Source organism: Adelges cooleyi, unplaced genomic scaffold, assembly GCF_023614345.1.
Source record: "Adelges cooleyi isolate 19-005CV unplaced genomic scaffold, UGA_ACOO_1.1 ACOO_flye_CR_arks_rails_tigmint_CR_PRNA_23, whole genome shotgun sequence".
NCBI lineage: Eukaryota > Metazoa > Arthropoda > Insecta > Hemiptera > Adelgidae > Adelges > Adelges cooleyi.
Window position 1 is genome coordinate 16,483,657 of NW_026095893.1, and position 17,641 is coordinate 16,501,297.

Below are 17,641 nucleotides of genomic sequence, written 5' to 3' on the forward strand. Positions count from 1 at the left end.
TTTGTGAATTAGTTCCCTCAATTTGTTACTTTAGGAAAATACATTTTATATTTTTCATTCATACCGTGCACGATATAGTGATTCGATTATGAACTATTCAAGTATTTAGTATATCACGTATAAAATAATGTAAAATATTTTTATTTTGAATGTTAAAGAAGTATAATTGAAGCATTTGTACTGTTAAGATGTTTTTAAGTTTTTTTTTTAGGTAAATAGGATCACTTGTTATAAAATTGGTCGAATGAAATATCATTTAACTATATTATTTCTGCACGAGTTAAGAGATAAAACGTTGTATATTCGCCTGCATGTTACATACAACTCAACGTCTTTATCAATAAGATCCCCATTACCTCATATCTCGCAATTGATTTAAAAATGTCATCCCACACGTCCATTTCGTCTACTTCCGAAGTTTCCTTTTATCTGACTTTAGTTTTTAACTTCTTAGCCACGTGCTCACTATACGGGGTTTTCTTTAACCTGTCTAAACATCAAAGAACACCCGCCGATCTTGGGCGAGACTTTTAATATTAAAAAAAACTTATATAAAACAATCTGGCGGTATTAAAAAATAAAAATCGCCGCTTTTTGAATTCACTTTTAACTTCTACTAATTTTCTGTCTACTGCTAAGCACACGTGGCGATAAGTTTATGTATTGCGACTCGAGCAAAGTTTTTCTGGTGCCGGCGACAAGGTCTTTGAAGTTTCTGCGAAGAATAAAATAAAAAACAATACGGCGTGTGCAAACCGCCGTGATTGCTCATATTGATAAAGGCAACAATAATAACAACAACAACAATAAAACGAGGGTAAGTAATTTTTTTTTCGCCCTTTCTACGATGCTCCTATACACGAGGGCGATGTGTGCCGGTTTTTGGCGTGCGTGGTACATAAACGCGGAGGCTGTCCATGTGTGTGTGTGTGTGTGTGACGGCCAGTGCAGCTGCTCTGGGTTATTTTATTTTATTATTTTTTGCTTTTTGTTTCGGCAAAGGCCAAAAGCGGTTTTGGCCGTTCGGAGGTGCCGCCACGGTCGCATGGGCCGGCCGCCTCGGTGTCGAGATTCAAACCGCGCGCGCTAGTGTAGTGCGGCACCGGCAGTCGTCGACCAGCATGTACGGCCGGGCACATTCAGTCCGCCATCGGGCACCGTTCCAACGAGTCCGCGCCAACGGGATGAACAACCGACCGTTGCTGAAAGCCGTTCGCGTTACGTTACTCTGACACGTTATAATAACATTACTGCCGTAGTCTCCGAACACATACGCCGTCGTTTGATTTTTTTTTATAGTAAAAACAAAATAATATCGTCGTCGGTGGTTTTGTTTTTATTTTTCTGTTATTTTAATTTTTTTTTATTTAGTTCATGATCGCGATAAACTGATTTCGGCGCCGGCCCGATGCGCGTTTAACCGGCCGCTCGCCATAACCTACGGCCGCAGGATGTGCGTTTTTTTCGCGATACTCATACTCATACCGGTGTGGCACTCGGTGTGTGGCCAGACCGTCGGGTCGAACGCGTCTGCGGCGCTCAACTATGACGCGCCGGAAGATTGCGCGTGGAGAGTCCGGGCCGAAAATCCGTCCGGCGACGAAGTGGTGTTGGCCTGTACGCTGCGGACCATCAACAGCGACATGGACATGACGAATTTTTCCGCCATCCCGTCCGAGCACACCGTGTCGCTGTTGATATCGTGCGACCCCACGGTGAGCACCACCAGCTCGCTGGAAAACCAGAGCTTCGCCCACCTGCTCCGACTCCGGGAACTGGAACTCGACTCTTGCAAACTGGCTCGTTGGCCGTCGGGCACGCTGACCGGGCTTGGTGACCTGAGAAACCTGACCGTCCGGACGGGCGCGTCCGACTGGCCTAACCCCAACGCGACCGTGGACATAGCGGCCGGCAGTTTCGCGCACGTTCGCCGACTTGAGCGGCTGGACCTGAGCACCAATAACCTGGTGGACGTGCCGGAAAACACGTTTTGCCAGCTGCCCAATCTGGTCCACCTAAACTTGAGCCGCAACCGCATACAGGACGTCGGCGACCTGGGCTTCAAAGAGCGTACGCCGTCTCCGCCCCAGCCGTTGATCAGCGGCCGCGATGACGTGTACGACGTGGACCAGTACCAGAGGAAGTCGCCGACGGGCCCGTGCTCGCTGGACGTGCAGTCCGTCGACTTGTCCTGGAACCGATTCGTCACGTTGCCCGCCAACGGATTTAGTTCGTTGCGACGGCTCACCGAGCTCCGTCTGGCCGGAAACGCCATTTCCGCGGTGGCCGATCGGCCGCTGGGCGGACTGGCCAACCTCGAGGTACTCGACTTGTCTTGCAACTTTATCGTATCGCTGCCCGTCAACATGTTCAAGGACGTGGCCGAGAGCATCAAACAAATATACTTGCAAAACAACAGCATCGGCGCGCTCGCGCCTGGCCTGTTCGTCAATTTGTACCAGCTCACGTCGTTGGACTTGTCGTACAATCAGCTGTCAAGCGCGTGGATAGACGCCGGCACGTTCACCGGACTAATACGGTTAGTGACGCTGAACCTGGCCAACAATAAAATAACAAAGTTGGACCCGACCATGTTCCACGACCTGTACACGTTGCAAGTGTTGAATTTGGCCGGCAACGCCATCGACGCCGTACCGGACGACGCGTTCATCCCGTTGCGGAACCTTGACACGCTCATCTTGTCCAGCAACAAGATCGTCCAGATCAGCCCGTTCGCGTTGAACGGTTTGTATGCGCTGACGTTGCTGTCGCTGGACGGCAACAAGCTGACGGACGTGCACGAAGAATGTTTTAGGAATTGTACTACTCTCCAGGACATAAATCTAAGCGGCAACGCGCTCAAGTCCGTGCCGGCCGCCCTAAGAGAAATGGCACTATTGAAAACCGTAGATTTGGGCGAAAACAAAATTAATACCATCGAGCCCGATTCGTTTTTCGGCATGTCGAACTTGTACGGGTTAAGACTGATCGGTAACCGGATTAGAAATCTGACGGCTAACGCATTTGGTAATTTACCGTCCCTACAGATCCTAAATCTCGCGCACAACCAAATCGACTACGTGGAAAAACAGGCGTTCAAGAACATACCGAAAATCCAAGCCATCCGTGTGGACGGCAACCGTTTGTCGACCGTGGAACACTTGTTCCGGGACGTATCCAGTCTGCTGTGGCTGAACGTGTCCGACAACGTGTTGAACGACTTCGATTACGATATGTTGCCGCCGCAATTGGAATGGCTGGACATGCACAAAAACTATTTGACCGAGTTGTCCAACAAAAAAAGCGTCAGCAATCAAATACTCACGCTGGACGTCCGGTACAACTACCTCACGTACATCAGTCCGTCGTCCATACCGGACGGCGTGGAAATCCTGTTGATGAACGACAACCAGATCATGACGGTCGAACCGGGTACGTTTTTGAAAAAGGCCAACATCACTCGGGTGGACATGTACTCCAACCATATCGTCCAGCTGGACATCAACGCTATACGGTTGCCGCCGGTGCCGGCCGGACGGCCGTTACCGGAATTCTACATCGGAAGCAACCCGTTCCAGTGTGATTGCAAAATGGAATGGTTGCAGCGCATCAACCAGCTGGCCGATTTGCGACTGTACCCGCTCATCATGGACATCCCGCTCATTTACTGTAAACTGTTGTACAACCGCGAGAACAAATACGTGCCACTGTCCGATATCAGCCCGTCGCAGTTCGTGTGCACTTACAAGACCCATTGCTTTACCGTGTGCCAGTGTTGCGAATTTGACGCGTGCGACTGCGAAATGACTTGCCCGGCCAACTGCACGTGCTACCACGATCAGCCGTGGTCGTCCAACATCGTTGACTGTTACTCGTCCAATTACACGCAGCTGCCCGCCAAAATACCGATGGACGCCACCGAGGTGTACCTGGACGGCAATCGGTTCACGCACCTATCCAGCCACGCGCTTCTTGGCCGGAAAAATTTGCGCATACTGTTCGCCAACAACTCGGGCATCCAGTCGATCAGGAACGACACGTTCACCGGGCTGAAGCGGCTGGCCGTGCTGCACCTGGAGAACAACAAGATCGAACGTTTCGACGGGTCCGAGTTCAACACGGTGGAAAACCTCAAGGAACTGTATTTGCAGTACAACTCGATCAGCCACGTGAACAACATGACGTTCGAACCGCTGAAAAGTCTGCGCGTGCTCCGACTCGACAACAACCGGCTCTACGACTACGACGTATGGACCCTGTCGGTCAACGTGCACCTGACCGACTTGCAACTGTCCAACAACCCGTGGTCTTGCGAATGCGAATTCGTCCAGTCGTTCCGGCGGTTCATGATGGTGTCCGGCGACAGGGTGACGGACACCGCGGAAGTGGAGTGCCGGCCGGAAGGCACCCGGGACGCCGTCAGTATCCGGGACCAAAACACCACGGAGTGCAGTTCGTTTTTCGGGTCCATCGTCGAGAACCGCATCGTCCGCGACGTGTTGCCCACAGCGCTGACCGCCGTTTGCCTGGTGTTGGCGGTAATATTGGTCCTCTACCTGACCGTCGTGTACAGGGACGAGTGCCGCGCTTGGGTGTACTACAAGTGCGGCTTCCGGATATGCCACAAGACGGTTCCGTTCGAGGACGACCGCATGTTCGACGCGTACGTGGCGTATAGCCTCAAGGACGACGGGTTCGTCGCTCAAATGCTGGCGCCGGGGCTCGAGCAGGGTACGCCCAGGTACAGGGTGGGCTTGCACTACCGCGACTTCAACGTCAGCTCGTACGTGGCCGACACCATCGTGGAGGCCATCGAGTCGTCCAAGCGAACGGTGCTGGTGGTGTCCAAGAACTTCGTCGAGTCCGAGTGGTGCCGGTTCGAGTTCAAGTCGGCGCTGCACGAGGGCCTCAAGGACAAGAGGGGTCGGCTGATCGTGGTCACCCTGGGCGAAATACAGCCCAGGGACGTGGACCCGGAGCTCAGGGTGTACATGAAGAACGCGGTGACCGTCAACTGGGGCGACCGCATGTTCTGGGAGAAGTTGAAGTTCGCCATGCCGGACGTGAGCAAGTCGTGCCAGAGCCTGATCGCCCGGTCCAGGAACGGCGCCAACATATACGCCACCCCGATGAGGATGCCGCCGTATCCGTACGCCGGCCAGCCGCAGAGGACGGCGTCCGTTCAGTCCGGAAAGTACTACTTGACGCCAGCCTACGTGGACTCGTCGCAGCACCTCTGGGCGTAGCGACACTCGGCCATCTCAAGGTAAGCACTAACCATTCATATTAAGAGGTTCATTTTAAGTAGTAAAGTTATAGGCAATTGTTTTTATAAAATCTTAACTTAAAGGTTAAACTGTGATGTGTAACTATTAGTTCAGTGATTAGGACTCGTTTTTGGCAGTTAAAATATGTCTAGGACTATCACAGCATCCTTGTCAGCGATTTAAAAAAACATATTTTCATCTAAACACATAAAACGCATATTATCTATTATCGACTACTTGTATACTATAAGGTAAAGTTAAAGTTATCTATAAAAAAACCGCAGAGAAAACCTAGTTAAAGTGGTGCACCTAAACGGTGCAAACTACAATAGGACATGGCCACCTCGTGACCGACTAAGCCCAAACAGCGCTGTATGATAATTAGTTGAATTTATTTATAGATTCTGTGTGGGATTTTCCCCTATAAATATCAACGAGGTATATTTAACATTATCGCGGAAATTCAATTTATTACAGTATGGCGCCGCGCTTAAGTTACTTACGTTAAAAATATCTATTTTATATCCAATAGTTGCCTACATATTCAAATTTCTACGGACAAATTACAATATATTATTATCCTGTACACGCTCGGAACTCGGCTCGGCGCACCATCGTTACGAACGGACTGCTTATAAATTGAACATTATTTTTTAACCAGTATTTAACATAAAAACCTCTATGTGTAGAAACACCGATTCCCGGGTCGCATCCGTGTGTCAGAAACGGCTAACAACAGTAATAATATTATTGTATTGGCTAAACGCATATCATCTCCAAACCGTCGGCGCGAGACTGCGCCTGGACATATCAGCCGTTTACGATCAAACGAGTTTTGATTATATTTCGGTGATAATAATGATAATAATAATAACTTAATGACGACATTATTCTGTACGGACCTCGTCGTTATCGCCGGTCGGGTCTTTTTCGGGCTAAGATTGTGTGAGGTCCTGCCCGGCGACAGTATCCGAAGAGCTGATCACAATCTCGAGGTGTAATATCCACGAATAACTGTGTAATGTTATATCTAAGTTACCGTGGACTACATGACAATATTGTTCCATCCGAAACCACACACAAGGTCGTTAGTATCAAAATGCCGTTGATATCATGACGTGTAGTGCACACACTGCACAAGACTGGAGACTGAGAAATTCTGTGTGAAGAAAAAAAATCATAAAAAAATTTGAAACTTGAAATAATATTAAAAATGTATGTAAAAAAATGAATAGACCATCGCGAGTTTTAGTATATGCCATTTATTGCAATAATGTAATAATAATATTTTATAAGAGGCAAATATATATTTGGAAATTAAAAAAAATGTAGTTTTCTAAATATTTTGGCGTTTAAAAAATGATTTTTTTGGAGTGCAATATTATTAACGAATCATCCTGTATTTAGGTAATATGTTGCTACAATGTTCATAAAAAAAAATATTAAGAACTACCAACAAGAATATAATATTGAAATTGGTCTTTTTTTATGAAATACATTTTTTTTTAAAACAAGAACAACAAAAATGCCGAGGAAGTATCAATTGCTTAAATAGCCACAAGCCAGAATTTCATGTGTGACAATATATATAATAATATGCTTGCTCCACTACCATTTCCATATATATTGACATTGAAGAGCGTTTTAAAACAAACTATTGTAATTTTCCTGCTGTATCCCGCATGGCAAATATTAGGTATTTTTTAAATTTTAATAGTTTTGAGTATTGAAAACATAATTTTAAATCATATTATGATGGATGGCAAGTTAAAAAAAAACATATAAATACTTTAAAAATATTTATAATAACTATTGCTGAACGTTTGCGTTGTCAATGTTTGATTTGCTTATTAAAATATGATTTCAGAATGATTGTAACAATATTATATTGAGGAAAGCCGAGAGAGCACGTTTGAAGTAAACGTTTACACACCGATTACACAACATTTTCGGTTTATTAAAAAAAAACTTAAACAACTACTATCATCATACCTACAAGTGTGTTATTAGTTTTTTTTTTCTAATAAGACTACTCTACCACAACGATGATATTTACACAATATATTTAGTATATAATATACATTCGGCGGGCTTAGTGGCTACGGCTGTGGCACGGATATGATGTGTACATGTGCTGTGGGTTTTTGGTGGCGTTGTTAATGCGGTAAAATTATAATTAATCGCCCACGGCAGCAGGTACGAGTGGTGCTCGTGCTAGGTCGGTTTAATGTATTCCATTAGAGCGTACCTACCGTTGTTGCTATGATGGGATGAAACAAAATTGGTGTATATTTTTTTGGTAAATCATAGCAACTGCTTACAAGCCGTTAACGCACTCGTCAATTGAACGATATTATATTATTATTATTGTTGTTCAATCGACCGAGTACAACGACCGGTAAAATATAATTAAAGCGCTTTGGCCTCTTTGCGGGTAGGACTAGAGGGTTAAGGCGGTGATTTCTTCAAACTATACAAAAAGGGAAACTAAAGAAATGTGTATAAATATGTTATTTTTTTCTCCTTTTAATCCTTCACTCGGTAAAGGTCCTTTGCCAGCCGACCTCCTCCGGCAAAACGGTATTACCGTCTGTCAACCGTCCCCCTTTCCGTTATTATTATATTTTTTTTACCATAATTTGTATTTTTTTTTTCTCTTTCATTTTTGTAATTCAACCCTCGGCTTTTACGCGTGTTTTCTTAACAATAATAGACGTTTATTCGCACTCACTCGAGCCGAGCTTTGTCGGTTAATACAAAAACATTCACACACAAAATAGCGGCCATTGTAAATTATTATTATCGTTTTAATAATATTTTTAATTCGAAAATCATTGTAGGTCTACAGCGCTAAGGTATACACCGTTTAATGATGATGATGATGATGATGTTGATGACGATAATAACTACCGGTGGGATTTTTGAAAACGCAGAAATACCGTCCGGTCCGACTAGTTTGCTTTTGGCCCGGAGGGACGCGTCCAGAGAAAACCATGTAAAATAAAAATATATAATATATTACATATTTTATATGATAATAATATTATACGCAAGAACAATAATGGTCAAAGTAAGCGGCCAAGGATCTTATTAATATTTCTATAGATTTTTTTTATGGTGTTTTTTTTTTGTTCATTTAATTTCCAAAGCCTATATATTATTATTATTATTCTTTTTAACGCGTACCTTGTTAGGGCCGACTGTGTAGGTATAGCTGGTATATATTCGACCTTCGACGAGACGCGCTATACATTACACGATGATGATGATTATAATAATAAAAATAAAAAAAAATATATATATATATATATATATATATATATGTGTGGTACACACGAGCTCCGTTTAAACGCGTACACAATACAACGCCCGACTGTTTTGGGGCGTCCAAGTTCTTCTGAAAAAAAATGTCCTACTCACAAAAGGGCTACGGCTGCAACGATAATTTTTTTTGCGACCTAGAAAGCTAAGGAGGTCCAAGTTTGATATCATATTGAGAATGATTTCTCTTGAATTTGTACACACCCTGTATATTATTATATACGGGCCTAACCTACTAAACGACGTTTAGATTTACTACCCATTTTATTATTGCTCATATGTGTGTGTATGTTTTTTTACCTTGGAAATTAAAATATCGCCTCCCCAATAAGCGGCCCAGCAACATCTGCTCCTCGCGTCACACAACGCATCTGTCCCATCGGATTTGCTCATAATATGTATACACTCTGCTATGTACTATATTACACACGAACGGGGCCCTACTCGAATATATAATAATAATAATAATAATAACCTGGAGAAATTCAATCTGGTGACACCTCGGTCCCGTTTTGATAATTAACCCTCTAGCTAACGTTACCAACCCCAAAGAGGGCCTGTGGGGAGTACCGCGTCGGTTCGCAGCACAACCCGGCATAAAGTTACACGGCTCGGTAAATGCACGATAAATTATTATTATCTAGGTATAATATTAGATATTATAATATTATTTATGTTTAGCACACCGGCAAACGGGTTACTGTTCAAAATATAGTAATTATGTGCATTTCGAATTCAAAAATCGAACAACAACAATATAATAATGTTATTACCTGCCTGCCTATCGAAACTAGAACGGGTTAACCCGGGTTTCTCCTCCTCGAGGGTCGGTTACGAGACGCTATACTATTATTATTCAGTATATAGTTCTTAGCGACTAATCAACTCCAATTATAATCGTATTACATAATATATGGTAAGACAAAATAATGATAAATTATGTCCGTGCGGGAAACTTGCATAGTTGGGAATTATTCAAATTGTTTTTTCTTTCGAAGATTATTTAATTTAAAAAATATATTTTCCGGTCGAAAACTAATTGATTTTTTAAACTTGAATAAACAGTTGCTCGAAAAAGTAGTAAATAAATTTGTTCGAATGATTAATTGTTATTTGACACGCATAAAATAATTTTTAATTGTTTGTTGTTTATTAGAAGAAAAAAATACATTATAGCACTATTCTAATGTCATGTTTAAAATATTATTTTATTTTGTCTAAACGATTTGTGGTTCAACCAACAGTTCAACCGAGCAACTGTTAACTATGTATGAAAATTATTTTCACGCTGCATCGGTAGCCACTATAAATGCACGTGCATCGGCTTACATTTATGTTTTTAACGATTTCGAATGTTGAAAAATAAAAATATATATATTTATAGGTACCCGGTACATACATAATCCAGCAGACTTAACGGGTCTTAAAAAAAAACCAAAGGTATACATATTTTTATTTTAATAAAAACTTCTGTCTAGTTTGCTTCGGCACAAAAATATTAATGAACATGACGTACATCGTATACACTGTAGTATATTTAATATAGTTTTATAAATAAAAAACTATATTTCCATAATATACACCTACATAACATTATGTAACTATGCACTATGCGGAATCAAATAACCCTGCCGGTTTGATATATAGTACTTTTGGCGGTAAATGAACTTTTAAATTAAAACGAGTCGGTTTTATGTATCGTTAATCGTACAGAGTAGGTATGAGGGGTTGGGGAAAGCGTGCAATAACCATAGTAATAACATATTATACCATGTACCACCCATATAGGGTTTGATAATTAAATGCGCTGTAAACGGACGCCCACCCGTTATTATATTATTATTTTTTATAAAAAAAAAAAGCCAAACTTAACAGCAGGCTGCAGTGCGGTGTGCTGTGAAAACACTGACAACACAATAGTGTTACATACAAATATATTATATTGTTATGTGATTCCTGTGTTAGAGATCAGCAGCGTCGAATCCGATTGGAATATTATTTAAACGCCGCAAAGTTTGACGTTATTTTTTTTTAGGAAATAACTTCCTCGTGTTCTGCGTGTGTTGACGGCGGGTAAAAAACTAAAAAAAAACTAAAAAATTTCTCGTTTAACGAACCGGAAAACAATATACCATATTACACTGGTAATAAATAGTTTTGGAAAAGTCTGTTCGACCGCAGAAGTTGGCTCGATAATAAAGTTTTTTTAGAAAAAAAAATAAAAACTATTCTTAAGACATAACCCCCCACCCCCCCTTTGCGGTCATTCGATTCGCATAATGTATATGTATAACCGACTAAATTGTTCCTTTAAGCAACTACAACCAAGCATACGTCGTCGTCTGATAGTGTAGTTTTTTATTGTTGTATTTTGTGCATTCTCGACACGAGACGTTTGTTGTTTTGTGCACTATCGAAAGATTTAAAGGTAAATATTATATAAATTACCTTATCCGCGTTTCAGTAGCAAAGTCCAACGGTGATCGACGAGGCAATTGCACACAACGTACTGTTGCAAGGCAAGACGTTAATATTTCCGTTTATTATCCGTTGCATTTGTCTCGTCTGTACTTTGGAACGGGCAACTGATCGGAAATCATTATCACGGGATCAAATGGTCGATTCGAGGTATGTTAATTAATGTACACCGTCAGAATTGCTTTACACGGGGGTGGGGCAAAAAAATGTTTGTTATTAATTTGTTGATAATTTTCAACCCCTTTATAGTTTCTCTCAACAAACCAGTATTGTCGTGACGATAATCACACCACAATGTCAACACCGGTTTAACTGTAACACAAACGACTGCTATTTATAGTACATCAAATGTGTATATAGAAGTCTTTACTCTCACTACCGGATCCGGTGGGCCGCGGATAACAATGCAAACGACTGCAATAATATGTTCCAATAATAACACAACACGACGATTCGTTTGGTAGGTCGTTATTGAAAAAACCGTTATCGAAAAAACGAGGGCTGCGTTACACGGTTTGCAAGGAAAAGAAACCAATATTGTTTGGACGTATACATATAATAATAATATACAATATAATAGGCTTACACCTAGCCAAGGTGTACGCGGACGATGCCTTTTCGGGTTTTCGCTGCCGTCCTATATACTTACGGCACATTAAATCTACTGGAAACAACCATAGTAATAATAATAATATGGTGTAATCGAAAATATTATTAACAATAATTATCGTCGTCGTCATCATAGCTGTTGTTGTTAGTCAGAGTGCGGCTATTGTTGATAATGATCCGACGCTCGGCGATTACCATCGTTTTCCCCTAAGGATCCGCTTTGATCTTTTGGCGAAAAACACCACGGTTTGCCGATTTAAACGAAAAATATTATATACTATTATTTTTACTTTAATTATCACATTTTTACTGTTTTGTTGCCTCCGAGCCGCGCCCCTTTTTTTTGCCCGCGACACTTGTAGATAACACGTGTCCGATAGGAGCACACACACACACTGCACTCGTGTACAGGGTCGTCGGACGATCCATATCCTCCCAACTCCGGTACATGTGAAATGAATAATTATTTAAAAAAAAAAAATAACATACAATATGTCTTGCTAATCCTACGGGCAACGGGATCAAATGTTTGCCCGGACCAAATGGTGTTGTCTTATTATTATATTGCTGTCGGGACACAAGATGCCGGCACAAGTCGTTTGTGTGTCGTTTTGCATAATATATTATTGCACCGGCACGGTAAGCGATATTGTGTTTTTTTGTTTTGTCGGCTGTGTAGTGTTATTTTTGGCTGCTATCGTTTCGCCGAAACCCCTTGCTTGACCTGACCTGGTCGAGAGTCGGCCCGCGGGGGTTTTTGCCGAAAAAGCAATAGCAGAAAAACTTCTCGACTCCGTTGTCGACCCCACGGGGGTCTGAAACGGTATTTTCAGTAGAAATTACAAAGGCCACGGCTCGGTAGTACAATGCGTGCGGTTGATTGCTATCAAACGGGTGTTTCTGCAAATGTTCGGGTGTCTAAGCAACCTCATAACTCATAAGATTGTATACTGTACATGCTTTGGAGCTCATAAACGTGTAATAAGTAGTCGAACCAATATTGGGGTTAGCGCGGTCGCTGATTGCTGAGTAAACTTTAATTTAAGTACACCGAATTCAATATTATAACATACAAAAAAAAAATAATAATAATAAGCAACTGAATAAGTATTGGTTTTACAATAATATCAAGTATTATTTTTCTTACTGAAAATTTCTTTTGTTTTTCCGAATTTTTCAAATAATATCCCACGCCACAAAAATGTATATTTATAAAATATATATTATATTCGATTTATTATATTTGATAATAATTGTTACTTCTATTTAATGTTGTAAACACATTTTATTTGATTTACATTGGTAAGGAAGTATTTTAAATAAAAATAAATGTAACGATTGTTATAGTTTTAAGATATATTTTTTGCTCTGTGGTTATATTATCTATAATTAGAAATCGTTCAAACGAAAGTACTTTTACAAACTATACGACTAGAAATACTTTCTCTAAAATCCAACAAACGCCCTAATAATTGACGTGGTTTTCAACTTTTAAATTAGAACAGTCAAAACTTTTTCCAAATAGTTAATTTCAAAGTTCTGTTTGAGTAATTTTACAACATAATAATAATATGACATTGTAACCTTCCTGAGCGATAGGAAGGGCTGTTTTAAAAAAATAGTTAGTGAACAGTGGACAGTGGTGTAACCAGCGTGTACAAAAAATGTCACTGTTATGGTTTTTTAAAAATATTTTTACCGTCTATAGTTTTGTATTGAAGAGATTTTTATCACTGCCGGTCATAGTCATAATAGTTCTTGAACTGCTCCGGACCTTATCGTGCCTGGGTCTTCGGTATGCTGCGATTAGTGTTCGTTTTAAAACTATTATTTGATTTTCTTAATTAATTTTTTTGTGGTTATAATATATTATTAATATTTAATAAAGTAGCTCACCCAAATGTTGTCCAAGTCGAGTTTAAAGCCCGGTTACTGGTCCGTGTCGTAAAGCTTATTACGGCCCCGAGAAATACATTAATTTTCCCATACCTTATCGTAAGTCTGTTTGACTTTTGACCGTTTATACACCGAAGTTGCTCTCACCGCGGCCCCCGTTAATTCCCCGTCGTTCGGCCAACCGGAAAAGCCATAGTAATATTTCACCGGACAAGACAAAAGAGAAATAGCAGGTGGCGACCCCGTGCAAATAATTGGCGGCACGACCCGTACACACAGCTACACGCCGATGTCGCCCTTTAACATTCTTCTCCGGACTAGCTACTTACAAAACGACTCTACCTCTATACTTAGTGCGGTGGCCCATTAAATACTTGCAAATACAGAGCCGCCCATCCTTAAACGGGACGTGTCTCATCGTTTCACCAACTGACAGAGCGCTGACAGTTCAAAGACGAACCAAGTTAATCATTACGGTCGGGGCTAAGTTTTTAATGAAATACTCTCGGGACAAACAGGTTTTTCTTTTTTTTTCTTTCTCTCTCTCCAAAGTGATTATTCGAAAATAATTCCACGTGCACACCCTAATCGCGATTATTCCCTCTCTGTAAACGCATATTATAATCCAATACCCAGACCCTGTGTTTTGCCTTGTTTGGGGTCCGGGACGTTTCTACGAACGTCTTCTCGCACACTATGTCTCTGCCAAAAGTCGACTGTTTCTTTACCGAGATCCCGACACACAATTAACACAGATCCCGTCAGTCTTACTTACGGCCGGCACCACGGTTAACCCTATTTGCATACGCGACATCTGCACCGATTCCCTAGTGGCCGGTCGAACAGCCGTCTTGGCTTGTAAGTATACAAAACGCACGGGGGCGCGTTCGGTTCTTCGCGCAGAAATTACCATAACACTTTAATGTAATTTAATTTTTTTTTTTTCACCCGTCGCCACTCCGCTGTAACATAATTTGTACACTGCCATTAATGTATTCTCAACGCGTTTCCCGAACGAACAAATTTACCAGCTAACGACGACAGCGATAAATTCGATTTGATCTAATGGAACCGCCCGCGTAACGTACACGTCATTATAATATATCCATATAATTCTCGTTGGGGAAACAACATTATTATTATTATTATTATAGGTACCTTCTGAGCGATTCATCAACGTATAACGACGACATATTATTTTATTTCATACTTCAATGTTAATGACAAAGTCCAAGCTACTTATATTCTATGGAACGACGCCACGCATTGCCTTTAGTCGGCTGCCACTTTGCGAACAGCTATTGTACAACAAAGAGTACACAGCTACTCTATGATAGTAGAATATTTAATATGATGATTAATATTAAAAAGGAGCGGGCTAGATACATGTACAACTACCGTTTTACTGCTCACAGAACGCGTGACTAGCTCTTAACCTTGTCTAACCCGAGTAACGATGCGTAAGAGATAGCACTTTTATTTTTTAACGCGTTTGTTCGTAATAATGAAAAAGAAACAAACTTTTGTTTCAAAAAAAAAGAAATAATAATAATGATATCGAAAAATTGTTCTAAATTGCACCAAACTAGGGAAAAAAAACCTCTAAAAAATGTGAACATTTTTAAATTGCTTTGTGGTATAGTTACTTTAATTAGATATATTCTAATTAGATACAGCAAAAATGATGAAATATATTTATATACTTTGTTAGTTTTAAACGCTACACTTGGAAACGACAAATTATTAAATAAAATACTAACAATAGGTACATGGATTCACGAAAATAATTAATAAGATAAATTACTACACGGTTTAAGATATGTTATTGTAGTGAGTGTTTTTTTCCTGGTAAAAATGTTCACACAATTTCTATTTTTTGTTTTTAATTCAGACGATAACAAGAATAAAAACGACACGCAATACACCTTGACAAATATTATACATTTAAATATACACTGTTTATTAATATGTAATTAATTGCTGTAATATTAATTGGAATTGTTTTTGTGTGTTTCAGAGTTGTGAAGACCCAGGCGGACCACGGCTCAAAACTAAAAATTCAACCTACGACGAAGTCTTTTTAAATTGTGTCTCTTTTTTTTTTCATTCTATAATACGCTTTCTTTTCAATCGCTACCTACACCTTTGTACTTTGACCGATACTATTGTTTCGAAATTGATTCGTATACTTTTTAAGTCATTTACTTTGTATAGCTATATGAGAATCTTTACGCGGACAACTAAAACCGTTCGCGGTTATGTTTTTAAGTTTCTCTTCTGACAGGTACAAACAACAATACCGAATCTAGTCAAAAGTCCGGCGACTAATTTCCGCCACCTTAGCCCGTTCACAGTAGTCGGTGGCTAAATGTACTGTCCTCGAGGTTTTGTCAGGTGAAAATAAGGTCGTCCGGTCAAATTTAACGACGGCCTAGCATCGTCCCATCCGCAATTACCCGACAATTATAATTATTGTGGTTCAAAGGGCTTTGAAGGGACAATAATGACCGGGTCCGTGTGTGTGGAGGACACTTTCCAAAGACTATATTATAGGTACGGTGTTTAAACGACACGCGAACCAGACAAAGACCTAACCGAGTGCTTTTGTTTTGCACGATTTTGAAGTCATTTCGACGGTTTTAAACGATCAATCGACAACCGCGAGCAACTCCGTAGTCGCACACACGCTATGTTTGTATATTTATCGTTAATTTAGTGTACCGATAATAATTGTATTTTTTATGAATATGTGATATTATCCTCCGGGGGAGACCGCTCCCTCGCCCAGACAGCTGCAGACCAAAACACTACTTACGGTAATACCTGTTATTCCAAATGATTACACTTAATTACTTACTTAGAATATACCCATTATATAATATTGATAATTCGATAAACGGACTCGAGGGGCACCGGTCAACTGCTTGTTAATAAATCATTGCTTGATGATCTAAGTTTACCTTTGACCTCTTGACCCCCTCCTCATGCGCGCCGGTGCCATAACGTTATCACTCTGTTTCGGACACACGTATAATTATAAGTTTTTTTTTTAGCTTCTTAATGGAGCTAAGAAGGTATATTTTATTTTAAAATTTAACTTTTTACACTTATAGATATACCATTTTAGCTTTGTGTACTTTCCGGTAATATTTGATTGTTTACTTTTATAAACCAGGCGATCTAGTCATGTTTAATATAATTTATTTTATATAATATAAACATCATAATACTGATTATATATTATTATATTATATGTTCTCAACTGTGATAATACGTTTAATAATATTATAATTATTATTATTATTATTTTTTTTTAACTGATCGATTTTTGTGTATATACATATTTATTTTGTGATCCTCGGGAAATCATAATAATAATATTGTAACTTAAAACTTTTTAACGTTATCGTAACCAATAATTACATTTATATAATATTATAAGCACTGCGTCTAGTGGACTTGTCAAATTTTTGTATAGATTTTTTTTTTTTGAAATTTTATTTATTTATTACTTTGTATATTTTGTCGTTATATAATATTTTATCGTACAATATAAAATAACTGTTTATTCAATCGTTTCGTTTAATTTATGCGGTCAATCTTATACAAATCGCAATAATAATAATAATACATTAATAAATGTATTTGTGTATAATATGGAAAATAACAATAAAAATATAGAAAACAACCGACAACATTGGGGGGAAATATCGATTCTCCTCTCTCCTTATTTTTATTTTTAACATTATTGCGGTTTGTTTGATGAATACCTAATGTACTTTCTTCCTTCTGGCTCAGTGCCGGCTCTCTGTGCAATCACGGACGAGACCTGTATGGATATCCAATACGTTTTAAACAAGCAATCGGTCCAGGGCCATGCAAAGCGAAAGGAAGTAAAGTTAAACGTTCGAGAAACTCATGTTGAACTGTCTTTGCCATACAAACAAACAATACTGTGTAAACGTCAAAAAACTGAAGCTGGGCAATCGAGTAAATAACAATATATACATTTTTTACATAGTTAGAGTGTTATTATAAATTCAGCATATCGGTTCGTCCGTTAAAAAAAA

General features: G+C 40.0%; 1 protein-coding gene across 1 annotated transcript; it reads left to right on the top strand.

Annotated features, from left to right (window-relative positions):
* Positions 1-1,108: 1,108 nt before the first annotated feature.
* On the top strand, positions 1,109-16,992 carry LOC126835135 (toll-like receptor 6). Its single transcript, XM_050567427.1, has 2 exons — positions 1,109-5,266; positions 15,589-16,992. The coding sequence occupies exon 1, from the start codon at positions 1,452-1,454 to the stop codon at positions 5,244-5,246; it is 3,795 nt and encodes a 1,264-aa protein (XP_050423384.1). The 5' UTR covers positions 1,109-1,451; the 3' UTR covers positions 5,247-5,266; positions 15,589-16,992.
* The last annotated feature ends 649 nt before the right edge of the window (positions 16,993-17,641 follow it).

Bases quoted from the DNA above. Each gene is read 5' to 3' on its own strand.
- LOC126835135 (XM_050567427.1), top strand. From the start codon at position 1,452: ATGTGCGTTTTTTTCGCGATACTCATACTCATACCGGTGTGGCACTCG.